Raw genomic sequence first — 12,505 nt, forward strand, 5'->3', positions numbered from 1 at the left:
GATGCATGTTCTTTTGACATGGAACTAGAACTAGATATAGAGCTGCAGTTACTTGGCTTTCCCTACAGGAGGTACTTGAGCAGGGCCTTATAAAAGGACAGGCCAGATTAGCAGCAAAGCAAACATGACAACTATGCTCCCTCCCATAAATTATCCATGGAGAATGCTATGAGATCTCCTTGTAGCACAAATATCTCATCTCAAAAGCACAGCTTTGCTAATTATAAATTTTGAAAATTGGGCCCTTTTTATAATGGCATTCGAATTCCTATGCATGCTCTGTTCTCATGACAATTTGACCTGAGAGATTTCCACAAACTTGTTTTTGGGGTAGGGTGGGGGAAGTGTGAAGTCATCCACTTTGGATCTAAGAAAGATGGTGAGAAGCTAGGAACTGTGGAGGAGCAGAGAGATTTAGGGGTCCAAGTATAGAAATCACTAAAGGCTAGTGGACAGGTACAAAAAATAATTTAAAAGGCTAATGGAATGTTGGCCTTTATCTCAAGGGGCTGTAATACAAAGGAGTGGAAATTATGTTACAGTTATATAAAGCTCTGGTTAGACCCCATTTAGAGTACTACGTTCAGTTCAAGAAGGAAGTATTGGCTATGGAGGGGGTGTAGTGCAGATTCACCAGAATGATACCTGGGCTAAAAGGGTTAAATTATGAAGACAGGTTGCATAAACTAGGCTTGTATTCCCTTGAGTATAGAAGATTAAGGAGTGATCTATTTGAGGTGTATAAGGTGATTAAAGGATTTGATAGGATAGATAGAAACTATTTCCTCTGGTGGGGGAATTCGGAACAAAGGGGCAGAACCTTAAAATTAGAGCTAGGCCATTCAGGGGTGATGTCTTAAAGCATTTCTTCATACAAAGGGTAGTGGAAATCTGGAATTCTTGCCCCCAAAAAGCTGTTGAGGCTAAGTCAATTGAAAATTTCAAAACTGAGCTTAATAGATTTTTGTTAGGCAAGGGTATTAAGAGTTACGGAAACAAGGCGGGCAGATGGAGTTAAGATACAGATTAGTCATGATCTAATTGAATGGCGGAACAGGCTTGAGGGGCTTGAATGTTCGTTTTACAGGAGAATTATTGTGAGCGTTCAGATTGTAGCATTTATATAATACTAGTTATAATTTGAGCTGCATCCAATACAGTTTATAAAATAATTTCTACTATAAGGAAAACAATCAAAGTTTGTTTTTATTAATTGTGAAATCTTAATTTTTTAAGCACTGAAAATACAATCACTATTTTTCTCATTATTTTGCAACAGATTTTAGCTAGAACGTGAACACAAAAATACATCGGTTTTCCTGCTCCCTTAAATTAGCAGGATATTTTTAATATGCCATCAGGCAGTCTAGCTGGAATAGAATTGAATAAATTAATGGTTAGACTTTTGGCAGCATTAGCTATTTGCAATCACAATCTTAAATTTTTGTACTAAGAGTTATAAATACAACTCTATAAAACAAAATTCTTTATAAATTGGCTTTCAGTGTTAAATGTCTGCTCCAATGAATACAGCACTATTTTTCTTAGTTATATTAATTTGTTCAAAGACTAGACAATCTACTTGGAATTCATGTTGGAACTGGTCAGATATACATATCTACTGAGAATTTGTTTATCACAGCAATTAAGTGTTAATCGGATATCAAAAAGATGCTATGAGAATCCTATTTTATTACAATAAAACATCAAATAATAACTGCTCAGTTTGTGCTATTTTTGTGCTTATCAAGTTGAGGATGTCAGTGTCGGGATGCAACATTTTTCTACATTTTCATAGAATTAGACAGAGGCCATTCAAGTCCTTATTCAGTGCTAGCTGCATATCAGATCTATCTACTCTAATTCCACTCCTGTGCTGTTTCCCCATATAGTTCAATCGCCATATTCAAATAAACTATTGCATGAAAAAGTTTACCTTGTCCTCCCCCTTTACGCTTCTAGTACTAATCCTAAATTTATTACTTCTTGTTATTTCTTCAGACAACTGGAAATAATCTTTCACTATTTATTCTATCAAATCTTTTCATAATTCTGAACACCTCTATTAATTCTCCGCATAACTTTGTCTGCTCCAGTGAATACAGCACTAGTTTTTCAAGTCTCATCATAATTATATCCTCTCATCCCTTCTATCAACCAAATTAATCTAAGTTGCACTTTTTCCAGGGCTCCAATATCCTTTTAGCAGGTTCAGCATCGAGCACTCCAATGTAAAAATATTATCTCCACACAAAACGATGCATTAAGGCCTGTTCAAATCCTCATATCCATGAATGTGCAGTTGTGACACAGGAGAAAAAAAATCAGGCTTCTGCAGTAGATCACTCCTTAGTTATGAGTAGTGCTGTCCATATCCACATGAAGCACGTTTCCCTCACTTGGAGAGCAGAATTTGCAATTATGAAGGTAGGTAGGTGTCCTGGCTGAAGGACAATATTGTGGTGATTAATGACTTAACCATTGATAGTTAAATGTTTAAGTCATTTGAATGTCCGGTGATATCTGGATACACATTAGTAAGGACTCAATCTTTCAGGTGTTGCTGTTCACATAGCATGGGCCGATACACAGGCTTTCTTATAGAATTACAGTATTCTAATCTTTCTGTGCTTTGATAGCCTACCCTTTTAATTTTCTGCTTTTATACCATACCAACAGAGCTGGGCTCAAATCTGATGATAAAGACAGAGATAGAAAACAGAGCAGGACATGCATTACTATTTTGGTCAGGGCTTTCTTGGGTTTTTTTATGTGCCCTTTAAACACATAGGAGTATATTTTTTTAGTTGTCAGTGAAAGTGTTGGAGAGTATGAAACTGGAAATTCCTTTTACACTGACTTTTTGGTTTACCTTAGTGACTAGAGGAAAATATGCTCCTCAGGTTAATTCTAAATAAAATGCACGCCCTTCTACGTAAACCTCTATTTGGAACTCTTATGAAAACTATTATCTATTGGATCATATTTATAGATTAATAAAGTATACAAGGCAATCAAAGATCTACAAACAAATTTTACAAATTCACATATTAGATATCACACTGAGGAGGGTAATGTTAAATTGCATAAGTCATTTTCAATCATCACAAAAGACAACTAAGAAACATTTGGCTAATTTGATGGTTAGTTATTAAATAGATTTTCTTCAGTATTTATATTCACTACTAGTAGATCTCCCATGGTATTGCTCACTGAGTTAGAGGATATGCTGTTTTCTTACATAAGGGTGTTTATGCCGTGGCAAGGATACAGTGAATGAATGTCAAATTCCATTTGAATTAAATGGTATTCTGGGATTTTTGCTGGTGCTTTACGGATCGAATTATAAAACTCTCAATTATTCTGTGAAAACTAAAATTGACTTACCTTTTATTTTTGTAAGACTTACCAGTTTTAAAGATGAGAATAAACAACAGGATAGTATGCAAAAGGTACCAGTTGGATTTAGATATCTTAATAGTACTGGGCAGGGGTAATGGGGTCCAGCTGTACTGTGGGGGGGGGGGGAAACAGTCCCTGGTAGCACTGGATATGGTTCTGGGCTTTTGTGGTGCGAGCGAACGATCCTGGGATTTGGTAGAACTGAGGTGACGTCCTGGAGCTTGGCAGCACTGCAGTGGGGCTGCTGAGGTTGAATAGCAGAGGGGATGCTAGCGTCACTGTGTAGGGGGAACCTGGAGTTTGGCAGAATTGGGGGATGGAATGTGGGATTTGGGTCACTAATGAATTCCTGGTGAATGTCAGAATTGAGAGGAGGGGAAGGGCATGGGTCTGATGGCACTGGATGTGGTGAGGGTGTCCCAGGTCTGCTCGCACTGGCTAGTAACTTTAAGATCTCCGGAAACAATTGTTTTGTGTGATTGAGTGCTGGAAGTGTATATCTGTCTATTTATATGTCTGCCAGTCTCTCCCTCTGGCTGTCTCACCTCCCTCCCGCTTTCACAAGTGTCAGAAATTACAATGTTTACATTTTCTAACATTCAATGAAACAAAGATGATAATCAGATGATAATTAGAGGTTTTATTTGCTTTCAAAATGCATCTAAAAAAATTAGGTTGAGGAAATACTGTCTCTGTTTGTAGCTTTTCTTAAAATAATTTTGAAAAACAACCAAACAGATTTTGCAAGAGAGAGAAGCATTCTATTATTTGGCCAGCTTAAATACCACCGATGCATCATGGGAAATTGTGCACTGTGCATAAGCTCAGGTTGGAGGATCTGACAGAGTCACAGTTCTGGGCAAAAATATCATCCAAGCTCAGGCCTTTGGGAGAGGTTAAAGCCTTCAAGTAAAAATGTTAATGGGGATATTAAAAGACCCAAAAACAATTCAATGAGTAAATGTAATCTCATATTTTGTGAAATATTTAAATTATATTGTTTAAACTTGATCTTAGACATTAGAAATTTCAGTTACTGCGGGGGAAAAAAGGGCAGGAATTTTTTTAAATCTTAAAGCATTTTGAGTGATTCAGTTGGTTCAACAACAAACTGTGATGGCTAAATGTTGACATGGTCCTATGGGTTTTCCAAGAAAATTGTCAACATGGGCTGTTTCAAAGTTAAACATTGATATTTGAAAGTGTGATGTAGGAAGTAAAGTTTGTGGACAGGAAGTGTGTACCATATGCAATATTTTTTAAAACTATGTAGATGTAGGAGCTCCCAAGGAGATAAGTTCAGCAGTGGTTTATGTAAAGTCTTCCTCAGAGTTAAATTGAATGCTGAATTATCTAAAGCAGAATGTATGCCATTTAATATATTAATTTGGTTATAAAGTTACATTTCAGCAGAATTCTTAGTAGTTATTAACTTCATTTCTGTTTTTGTTTCTGCAGCTAAAGCAATATAGTCTGGAAGTTGCTAATTTAGAGCAAGCAGTTCAAAAGATTGAAGAGGAAAATTTAGAAGTTTTGAGTCAACTGTTTGATTGTCAGATTAGCGACCTTAATATATGCAGGTAATGCTTAACACACGAGTATTTTGATGATGTGGAGATGCTGGTGATGGACTGGGGTGAACAAATGTAAGGACTTGCACAACACCAGGTGACGAAGGAGGTAAGCTCCGAAAGCTTGTGATTTAAAATAAAACTGTTGGACTATAACCTGGTGTTGTGCAAGTCCTTACATGAGTATTTTGATGTCTCTTACCTCCTCAAAATTAAGACTGCACAGATCTATTACTGGTTGTGTTAACATTTAAATATTGAACCTTATGTTCAGTATATCTACTATTGTACCAGCTTCAAATCTTTTTTTCTTTTTAATGCTTTTGTATTGATTGTAATTAAAACTTCAAGAATATATGGCTTGACCAAGCTTTAAATATTTGCTGTAAATTCAAAATATGAATAGTGTTGCTTAAAATGTTGTATAATTTACCCTTTAGAAAAACGTTTGGGGAGAAATTCCACTTTTAGGTAGCATATAGCTCCATTCTTTGTTATATTAACTACATCATATTCATGGAGGATGTATTAAGGTCAGATCTGATAAAAGCAACTGTTTTGGTTTTCAACTGACAAATGCAAAGTAATTTTTCTTCTAACTCTATGATTATCTAATGATGCTTTATTTCTGATGGTCATAGGAATTCATTTGAGACTTGTGTAGTTGGACCTGAGGGCCAAGACAGCAGGGTACTGGAAGATAATTTAGCTGAATTAGAAGTCAGAAGTCAACCTTCAGGTAATAACCACATATAAAATTGCCTCTAAACCATACAAGAGTTCTCTTAATGCAGAAATCCATCAAATTTTGTTCCTGAATTTGTTATGTTAAACAATGTTACTTTTTCCACAATACTAGTTTTAAAAATTCATTATATATGGTAATAAGGTGGAAAGAATGGTATTGATTAATGCTTAACAATAATGTACAGAACATTTGATATTCAATTCATACATTTGATTTACTGTACTCAAGTAGCTAAATACAGTTATTTAAAATCACAGAATTTTGTACCATAATGCCTATGCTGGGTCTCTGAAAGAGCCATCCACGTAGTTCCATTCCATTGCACTTTCCCTATGCTCTCTTGAAATTTTCTTTTTCAATTATCCACTTCCCTTTTAAAAATCTGCTAGGGTGTTTCATGTCCTGACAACTCTCCGCATAAAAAAAATCTCCTAAACTCTCCATTTGTTCATTTGATGATCTTTAATTTATGTCCTCAAGTTAGCAACTTACCAACTAGTGGAACTAGTTTTTCCCTTATTTACCTCATCAAATGCTTAGACATGTTAAGTAGTGTTACTTTTGGGTTGTGAACATGTCTCTCTGCTCCCTGAACTTGGCAGTAATAAGACAACTGTCATCTTCCAAACAATCCAGATTTCAGCAAATTTCTGGACTTGGGAGGGGAGTAGGAGAGGCAGTTCTTGACAGATCTTAGGTTGGGTTCTATCAAAACATTTAGCAAACTCCTATTGTCAATTTTCATAAAGCTTTATTAAATTTTAATTTATTATTTGTTGGAGCCATATTGAGATTTAAAAAAAATGTATATGATAGTTTGTCATACAGAAGAATGAGTGACTGAGTATACTTTATTAACCATCAACCTTATTTAGCTCCTTAAAAATCTGTTGTGGGTTGATGAATATTTTCTTACACCTTGAGATTCCCTCTTTTTGCTTTGGATAAATATCCTCACCTTTGATTAGAATAAACACACACACGCAAATGTGTGTAGACAATAGTGTAATTTATCAGACTAAAAAAATGGAATGGAACTCATTTTCTGAGTTACCACATGAACTTAACGCAATCTTCTTGATGAAAGTTCTTTAAATGTAAAGAATTCTGGAGCATGGTATCAAAATTGGGTCAGTTTACCTCAAAATAATATAAATGTTTGGAAATAGTTCAGAGAAGAATGCCATGGATGGCTCCAGACTTTAAGGAATTAACTTATGAACAAAGATTGACTGGAGAAGACAAAGGAGATAAGATAAAGACCTTTTTAGAATAGTGAACAGTATAGATAATGTAGGGGTAAGCAGATTATTAACCACAAGGGATCAAGCTGGCAGAGGCCTGAAGAACATAGCTACCAAATTTGGCCCTTTTCAGGTGATGAGGGAACCAATAGAAGGGAATAACTTGCTTCACCTCATATTCATCAACTTACATATTCTAGATATGTTTATTAACATTGGCATTGGTAGAAGTGACCATCACATAGTCTTGTGAAGACAAAGTTAAGTCAACATTGTGGCACTGCCACTATATTTAAATATAGCAGACTGAGGATACATCTGCCAGATTGGGCCTGTTAGAGGTTTTGAGGGAAACAACATAAAGAAGTAAGCTACAAAAGCATAATCAAAAAAAAATGGTCACAGAGTCAACTGAGGAACTAATAAGAGGAGTGACCAAAAGTTTAGTCAAAGAGGTGGGTTTTAAGGATGGTCTTAAAGGAGGACAGGCTGGTGGAGAAGTAGAGGGGTTTAGGGAGGGAATTCCAGAGTATGGGGCCTACATGACTGAAGACACAGCTCCCTGTGGCATGACAAAAGAAAGGGGGCTGCACAGGAAGCCAGAGTCAGAGGAATGGGGAATTCGGGGTTTGGGAGTTGTAGGGCTGGAGGAGCTTCCAGTGTCAGGGAGAAGTAAGGCCATGATGGGATTTAAATGAGGATGAGAATTTGAAATGCTGAGGGCCCAAGAGACAACGTAGGTCAGTGAGGAAAGGAGTGATGGGCGAGTGGTACAGATGCAGGCAGACGAGTATTGTATGCACTGAACTTGACAGAGGGTGGAGGATGGGAGGCCAGCCAGGCGGGCATTGGAATAGTTAAATCTGGAGGTGACAAAGGCATGGATATGGGTTTCATAACAGTTGGGCTGATGCGGGCAATGTTTTTTTTAATTTCGTTCATGGGATGTGGGTGTCACTGGCGAGGCAAGCATTTATTGCCCATCCCTAATTGTCCTCGAGAAGGTGGTGGTGAGCCGCTGCCTTGAACCACTGCAGTCCAGGTGTTGAAGGTTCTCCCACAGTGCTGTTAGATAGGGAGTTCCAGGATTTTGACCCAGGGGCGATGAAAGAAATATATTGCCATTCCAAGTCGGGCTGGTATGTGACTTGGAGGGGAACGTGCAGGTGGTGCTGTTGCCATGTGCCTGCTGCCCTTGTCCTTCTACGTGGTAGAGGTCACGGATGTGGGAGGTGCTATCGAAGAAGCCATGGCGAGTTGCTGCAGTGCATCCTGTAGATGGTACACACTGCAGCCACGGTGCGGCGGTGGTGAAGGGAGTGAAAGTTTAGGGTGGTGGATGAAGTAACAATCAAGCAGGCTGCTTTGTTCTGGATGGTGTCGAACTTCTTGAATGTTGTTGGAGCTGCACTCATCCAGTCAAGTGAGTATTCCATCACACTCCTGACTCGTATCTTGTAGATGGTGGAAAGGCTTTGGGGAGTCAGGAGGTGAGTCACTCACCACAGAATACCCAGCCTCTGACCTGCTCTTGTAGCCACAGTATTTATGTGGCTGGTCCAATTAAGTTTCTGGTCAGTGGTGACCCCCAAGATGTTGATGGTGGGGGATTCGGTGATGGTAATACTGTTGAACGTCAAGGGGAGATGGTTAGTTGGTCATTGCCTGACACTTGTCTGGTGCGAATGTTACTTGCCACTTATCAGCCCAAGCCTGCATGTTGTTCAGGCCTTGCTGTATGAGGGCACGGACTGCTTCATTATCTGAGGGGTTGTGATTGGAACTGAACACTGCAATAAACGAACAACCCCATTTCTGACCTTATGATGGAGGGAAGGTCATTGATGAAGCAGCTGAAGATGGTTGGGCCAAGGACACTGTCCCGAGGAACTCCTGCAGCAAAGTCCTGGGGCTGAGATGATTGGCCTCCAACAACCACTACCATCTTCCTTTGTGCTAGGTATGACTCCAGCCACTGGAGAGTTTTGCCCCCCGATTCCCATTGACTTCAATTTTACTAGGGCTCCTTAGTGCCACACTTGGTCAAATGCTGTCTTGATGCCACAGGTAGCTGTGTCTTCTGGAATTCAGCTCTTTTGTTTGGACCAAGGCTGTAACGAGGTCTAGAGCCAAGTGGTCCTGGCGGAACCCAAACTGAGCATCAGTGAGCAGGTTAGAGGAGGGTGAAGTAGATATTCTTTACAGTTGAGTAGATATAGGGTTGGAAGCTCAATTGAGATTGCAAACTGTCTGGTTCAGTGACTGGGGAAGGGGATGGAGTCATGTGCAAAGGTATGGAGCTTGTGGCAAGGGCTGAAGATGGTAGCTTTGGTCTTCCCAATATTTAGCTGGAGGAAAGTGTGGCTTATTCAAGACTGGATGTGGGACAATCTCACAGCACAGAGGCAATGGATGGGTCAAGAGAAGTGGTAGAGAGGTAGAGCTAGGTATCATCAGGGTGCACGTGGAAGCTGACCCTGTCTGTGGATGATGGCTAGCTTACAGTGGCACCAGGATAAAATAGACGCTTGGGCTGATAAATGGCAAGTAACATTTGCAGATAAGTACCAGGTAGTCATCATCACCACAAATAGGAGGAAGGCCAGCCATCTTTCCTGATCTTAATGGCATCACCATTGAGCGGAAGCTTAAATGCTTCAGCCACATCAGTACTGTAGCTGTAAGAGCAGCGCCAAGGCTGGGTACTCTGCGACAAGTGGTTCACCTCCTAAATCCTATCTACCATCATAAAAGCATCACTCACATGGATGGCTGCAGCCACATCAACATTCCACCCTCATCCAGGACAGACCAATTTGCTCAATTACAAGACTCAATATCCACCCTGTTACTAGTCAGTGTCACCCATATCCCAGGAATAAATTAAAAGAAAAAAGGTGTAATGACTGAACAAGCAGTGTTGGTGGAGTAGAAGGAGCTGGGAACGGGAAATAAACCCACGTCAGAGGACCAAATGGTTGTGAGGGGGATCTATAGCTGGAAGAGATCACTGAGGTCAGGAAGGGTGGTAGGGACAGATCTGAAAAGGGATCTTAAAAAGAATGGAGGTGATGGGAGTCCAAGACTTTTTGTGGCTGAACAAGTGAGCTGCAGCATTCTGAATAAGTTACAGCACATTGAGGTTAGAACCAGCAAGCAGAGCACTGGAAAAGTCAAGCTGGGAGGTGAAAGGAAGTTACTCAGACTGGCAGAAGGTGGGAAATGGTGTTCCACAGGGATCAGTGCTAGGATCATTGTTGTTCACTATTTACAATGATTCCAGGAAGCAGAAGTACAATATCAAAATTTGCAAATGACACCAAAGTAGGGAGAATACTTAGTACTAAGGACTGCAATAAAATATATAAGATGTTAACAAACTTGCAAAATAGGTGTGTAATTGGCAAATTAATTTCAATATGAAGTGTGAGGTGATGCTTTTTGGTAGGAAGAATAAGAGGCCAGCTACTTCTTGGAAATAAGAGTCTAAATGAGATAGAGGTGCAAGGAGAACTCGGGGTACAGATACACAAATTATTAAAAGTAGCAACGCAGGTTAATAAAATCAGAAGTGCAAACCAAGCACTAGGGTTCATTTCTAGAGGAATAGAATGCAAAAGCAGAGAAAAGTTATGTTAAGCTTATATAGAACCTTGGTTAGACCACACTTGGAGGACTGTGCATAGTTCTGGTCTCCATTATTACAAAAAGGATATAGAAGCATCAGAGAAAGTGCAAAAAAGATTTACAAGGATGATACCATTACTAAGAGGGTACAACTATCAGGAAAGACTGAACAAGCTGGGGCTCTTCTCTTTTTCCCCCAAAAAAGACAGGTGACCGATAGACGTCTTTAAAATTATGGAGATGATGTTTCCACTTATGGGAGAGTCCAAAATTAGGGGCCATAAATAGCCTCTAACCCAAGTTCATTGAAGCCAATTGTACTGGCCCCATGAAGCCAGGTTGAAACCAACTTAATCAGCAAGACCTGGCATTGAACTTGTGATCTTCCTGGCTCAGCTACCACTGCTTTAACCCACTTGTCCAATGCTTCAGCAATCAGTTTTTGAACATTGACCATGGCTGTGGGGGACATTTTCTTTTTAAAAAAGTAATAAAATATTTTTATTGATGCTGTAGCAAAGCACGATGATGTTGTTTCCAACCTATCAAGACCCAAGAGTGCAACACTTCTTGCAGTAGAGAAGAAAGTTTTGTCGATGCAACCATATTTTAAAGAGGAAAAGACAGACCATGAAGATGAACCACAGTTCCAGTTGGGCAAGTCAGTGTCACAGAATCTCACCTATTTGCTGCAGGAAGATGAAAAGTACTTTGAGGTTAGTTTTTTTTTTAAAAATGAAAAATGTTAAAAACTATAGCTATTACCTGCAACACTGCCCCACAATAGTTCAGATACAAATGGTCCAGTATGTAGTTCAAAGTTGGTATTTGCAAACACCATATTTTTATATACATAAGAGCACTTGGAAAGCTTAGTCTTGAATATATTTTTATATAAATACAACAGTTAATGTTAAAAGTGCAAAGATGTGTATTCCTTTTTGATTTAATGTTGTTCAGACACACATCAGCAAGTTATCATTTAAATTAAGGCAGGAAGCAAGTGCACACCTTGCCGACCATCAGAGCTGAATTCCAAAATCACGTAATGGGGAAACAAAAAAATTCAGTTGTGAAATTTCACAGTAACTTTGAATTCCAACAAGCGCCTTCCTTATAGAAGCACTGTGAGCTGGCCTTAATAAACCACCAGTTCTATTCTAGCATTCACCAGCTTTCCACAAAGTTATTTACCTTAATGAATTATTATTCCTTATAATGGAATTAGTACCATCTCCTATATGAAATGCTCAAACATCACAAATACAGACATTCATATAACATGTAATCAATAATTTAATCACTTTTAAATATGCTGTAAATCCTAGCCATAAAGTTTTGGGGTTTGAACAAACTACGTGAATCTACAATTAAAGTTGTGTGAAAATGTGTTGAATTTTTTGTTAGTTCACCTTCTCTGATTTGCTCACATTTCTAGGAAATAAACATTTTGGGAAACAGTTCATAATAGGTTCAGCACAGGAGGAGGCCATTCAGCCCATCGTGCCTGTGCCAGCTCTTTGAAAGAGCTATCCAATTAGTCCCATTCCCCTGCTCTTTCCCCATAGCCCTGTAATTTTTTTCCTTCAAGTATTTATCTAATTCCCTTTTGAAAATTACCATTGAATCTGCTTCCACCACCCTTTCAGGTAATGCATTCCAGATCATTACAACTCGCTGCGTAAAAAAATTTCCCTGGTTATCATCTCTGGCTCTTTTGCTGATCACCTTAAATCTGTGTCTTCTGGTTACTGACCCTTCTGCCACTGGAAACAGTTTCTCCTTATTTACTCTGTCAAAACTGATTATTCTGAACACCTCTATCATATCTCCCCATAACTTTCTGTTCTCAGGAGAACAGCCCCAGTTTCTCCACATAACTGAAGTCCCTCATCCCTGACATCATTCTAGTA

General features: G+C 38.9%; 1 protein-coding gene across 2 annotated transcripts in view; it reads left to right on the top strand.

The window, feature by feature from the left end:
• The window catches only part of ccdc83 (coiled-coil domain containing 83), a 62,516-nt gene that overhangs the window by 44,583 nt on the left and 5,428 nt on the right, over positions 1–12,505 (top strand). For both annotated transcript variants that reach the window (XM_067985452.1, XM_067985453.1), the window contains 3 exons: positions 4,861–4,982; positions 5,615–5,712; positions 11,109–11,308. In XM_067985452.1, the coding sequence (XP_067841553.1) occupies positions 4,861–4,982; positions 5,615–5,712; positions 11,109–11,308 (420 nt within the window). The remainder of the gene's footprint in view (positions 1–4,860; positions 4,983–5,614; positions 5,713–11,108; positions 11,309–12,505) is intronic.

This window comes from Heptranchias perlo, chromosome 6, assembly GCF_035084215.1.
Source record: "Heptranchias perlo isolate sHepPer1 chromosome 6, sHepPer1.hap1, whole genome shotgun sequence".
NCBI lineage: Eukaryota > Metazoa > Chordata > Chondrichthyes > Hexanchiformes > Hexanchidae > Heptranchias > Heptranchias perlo.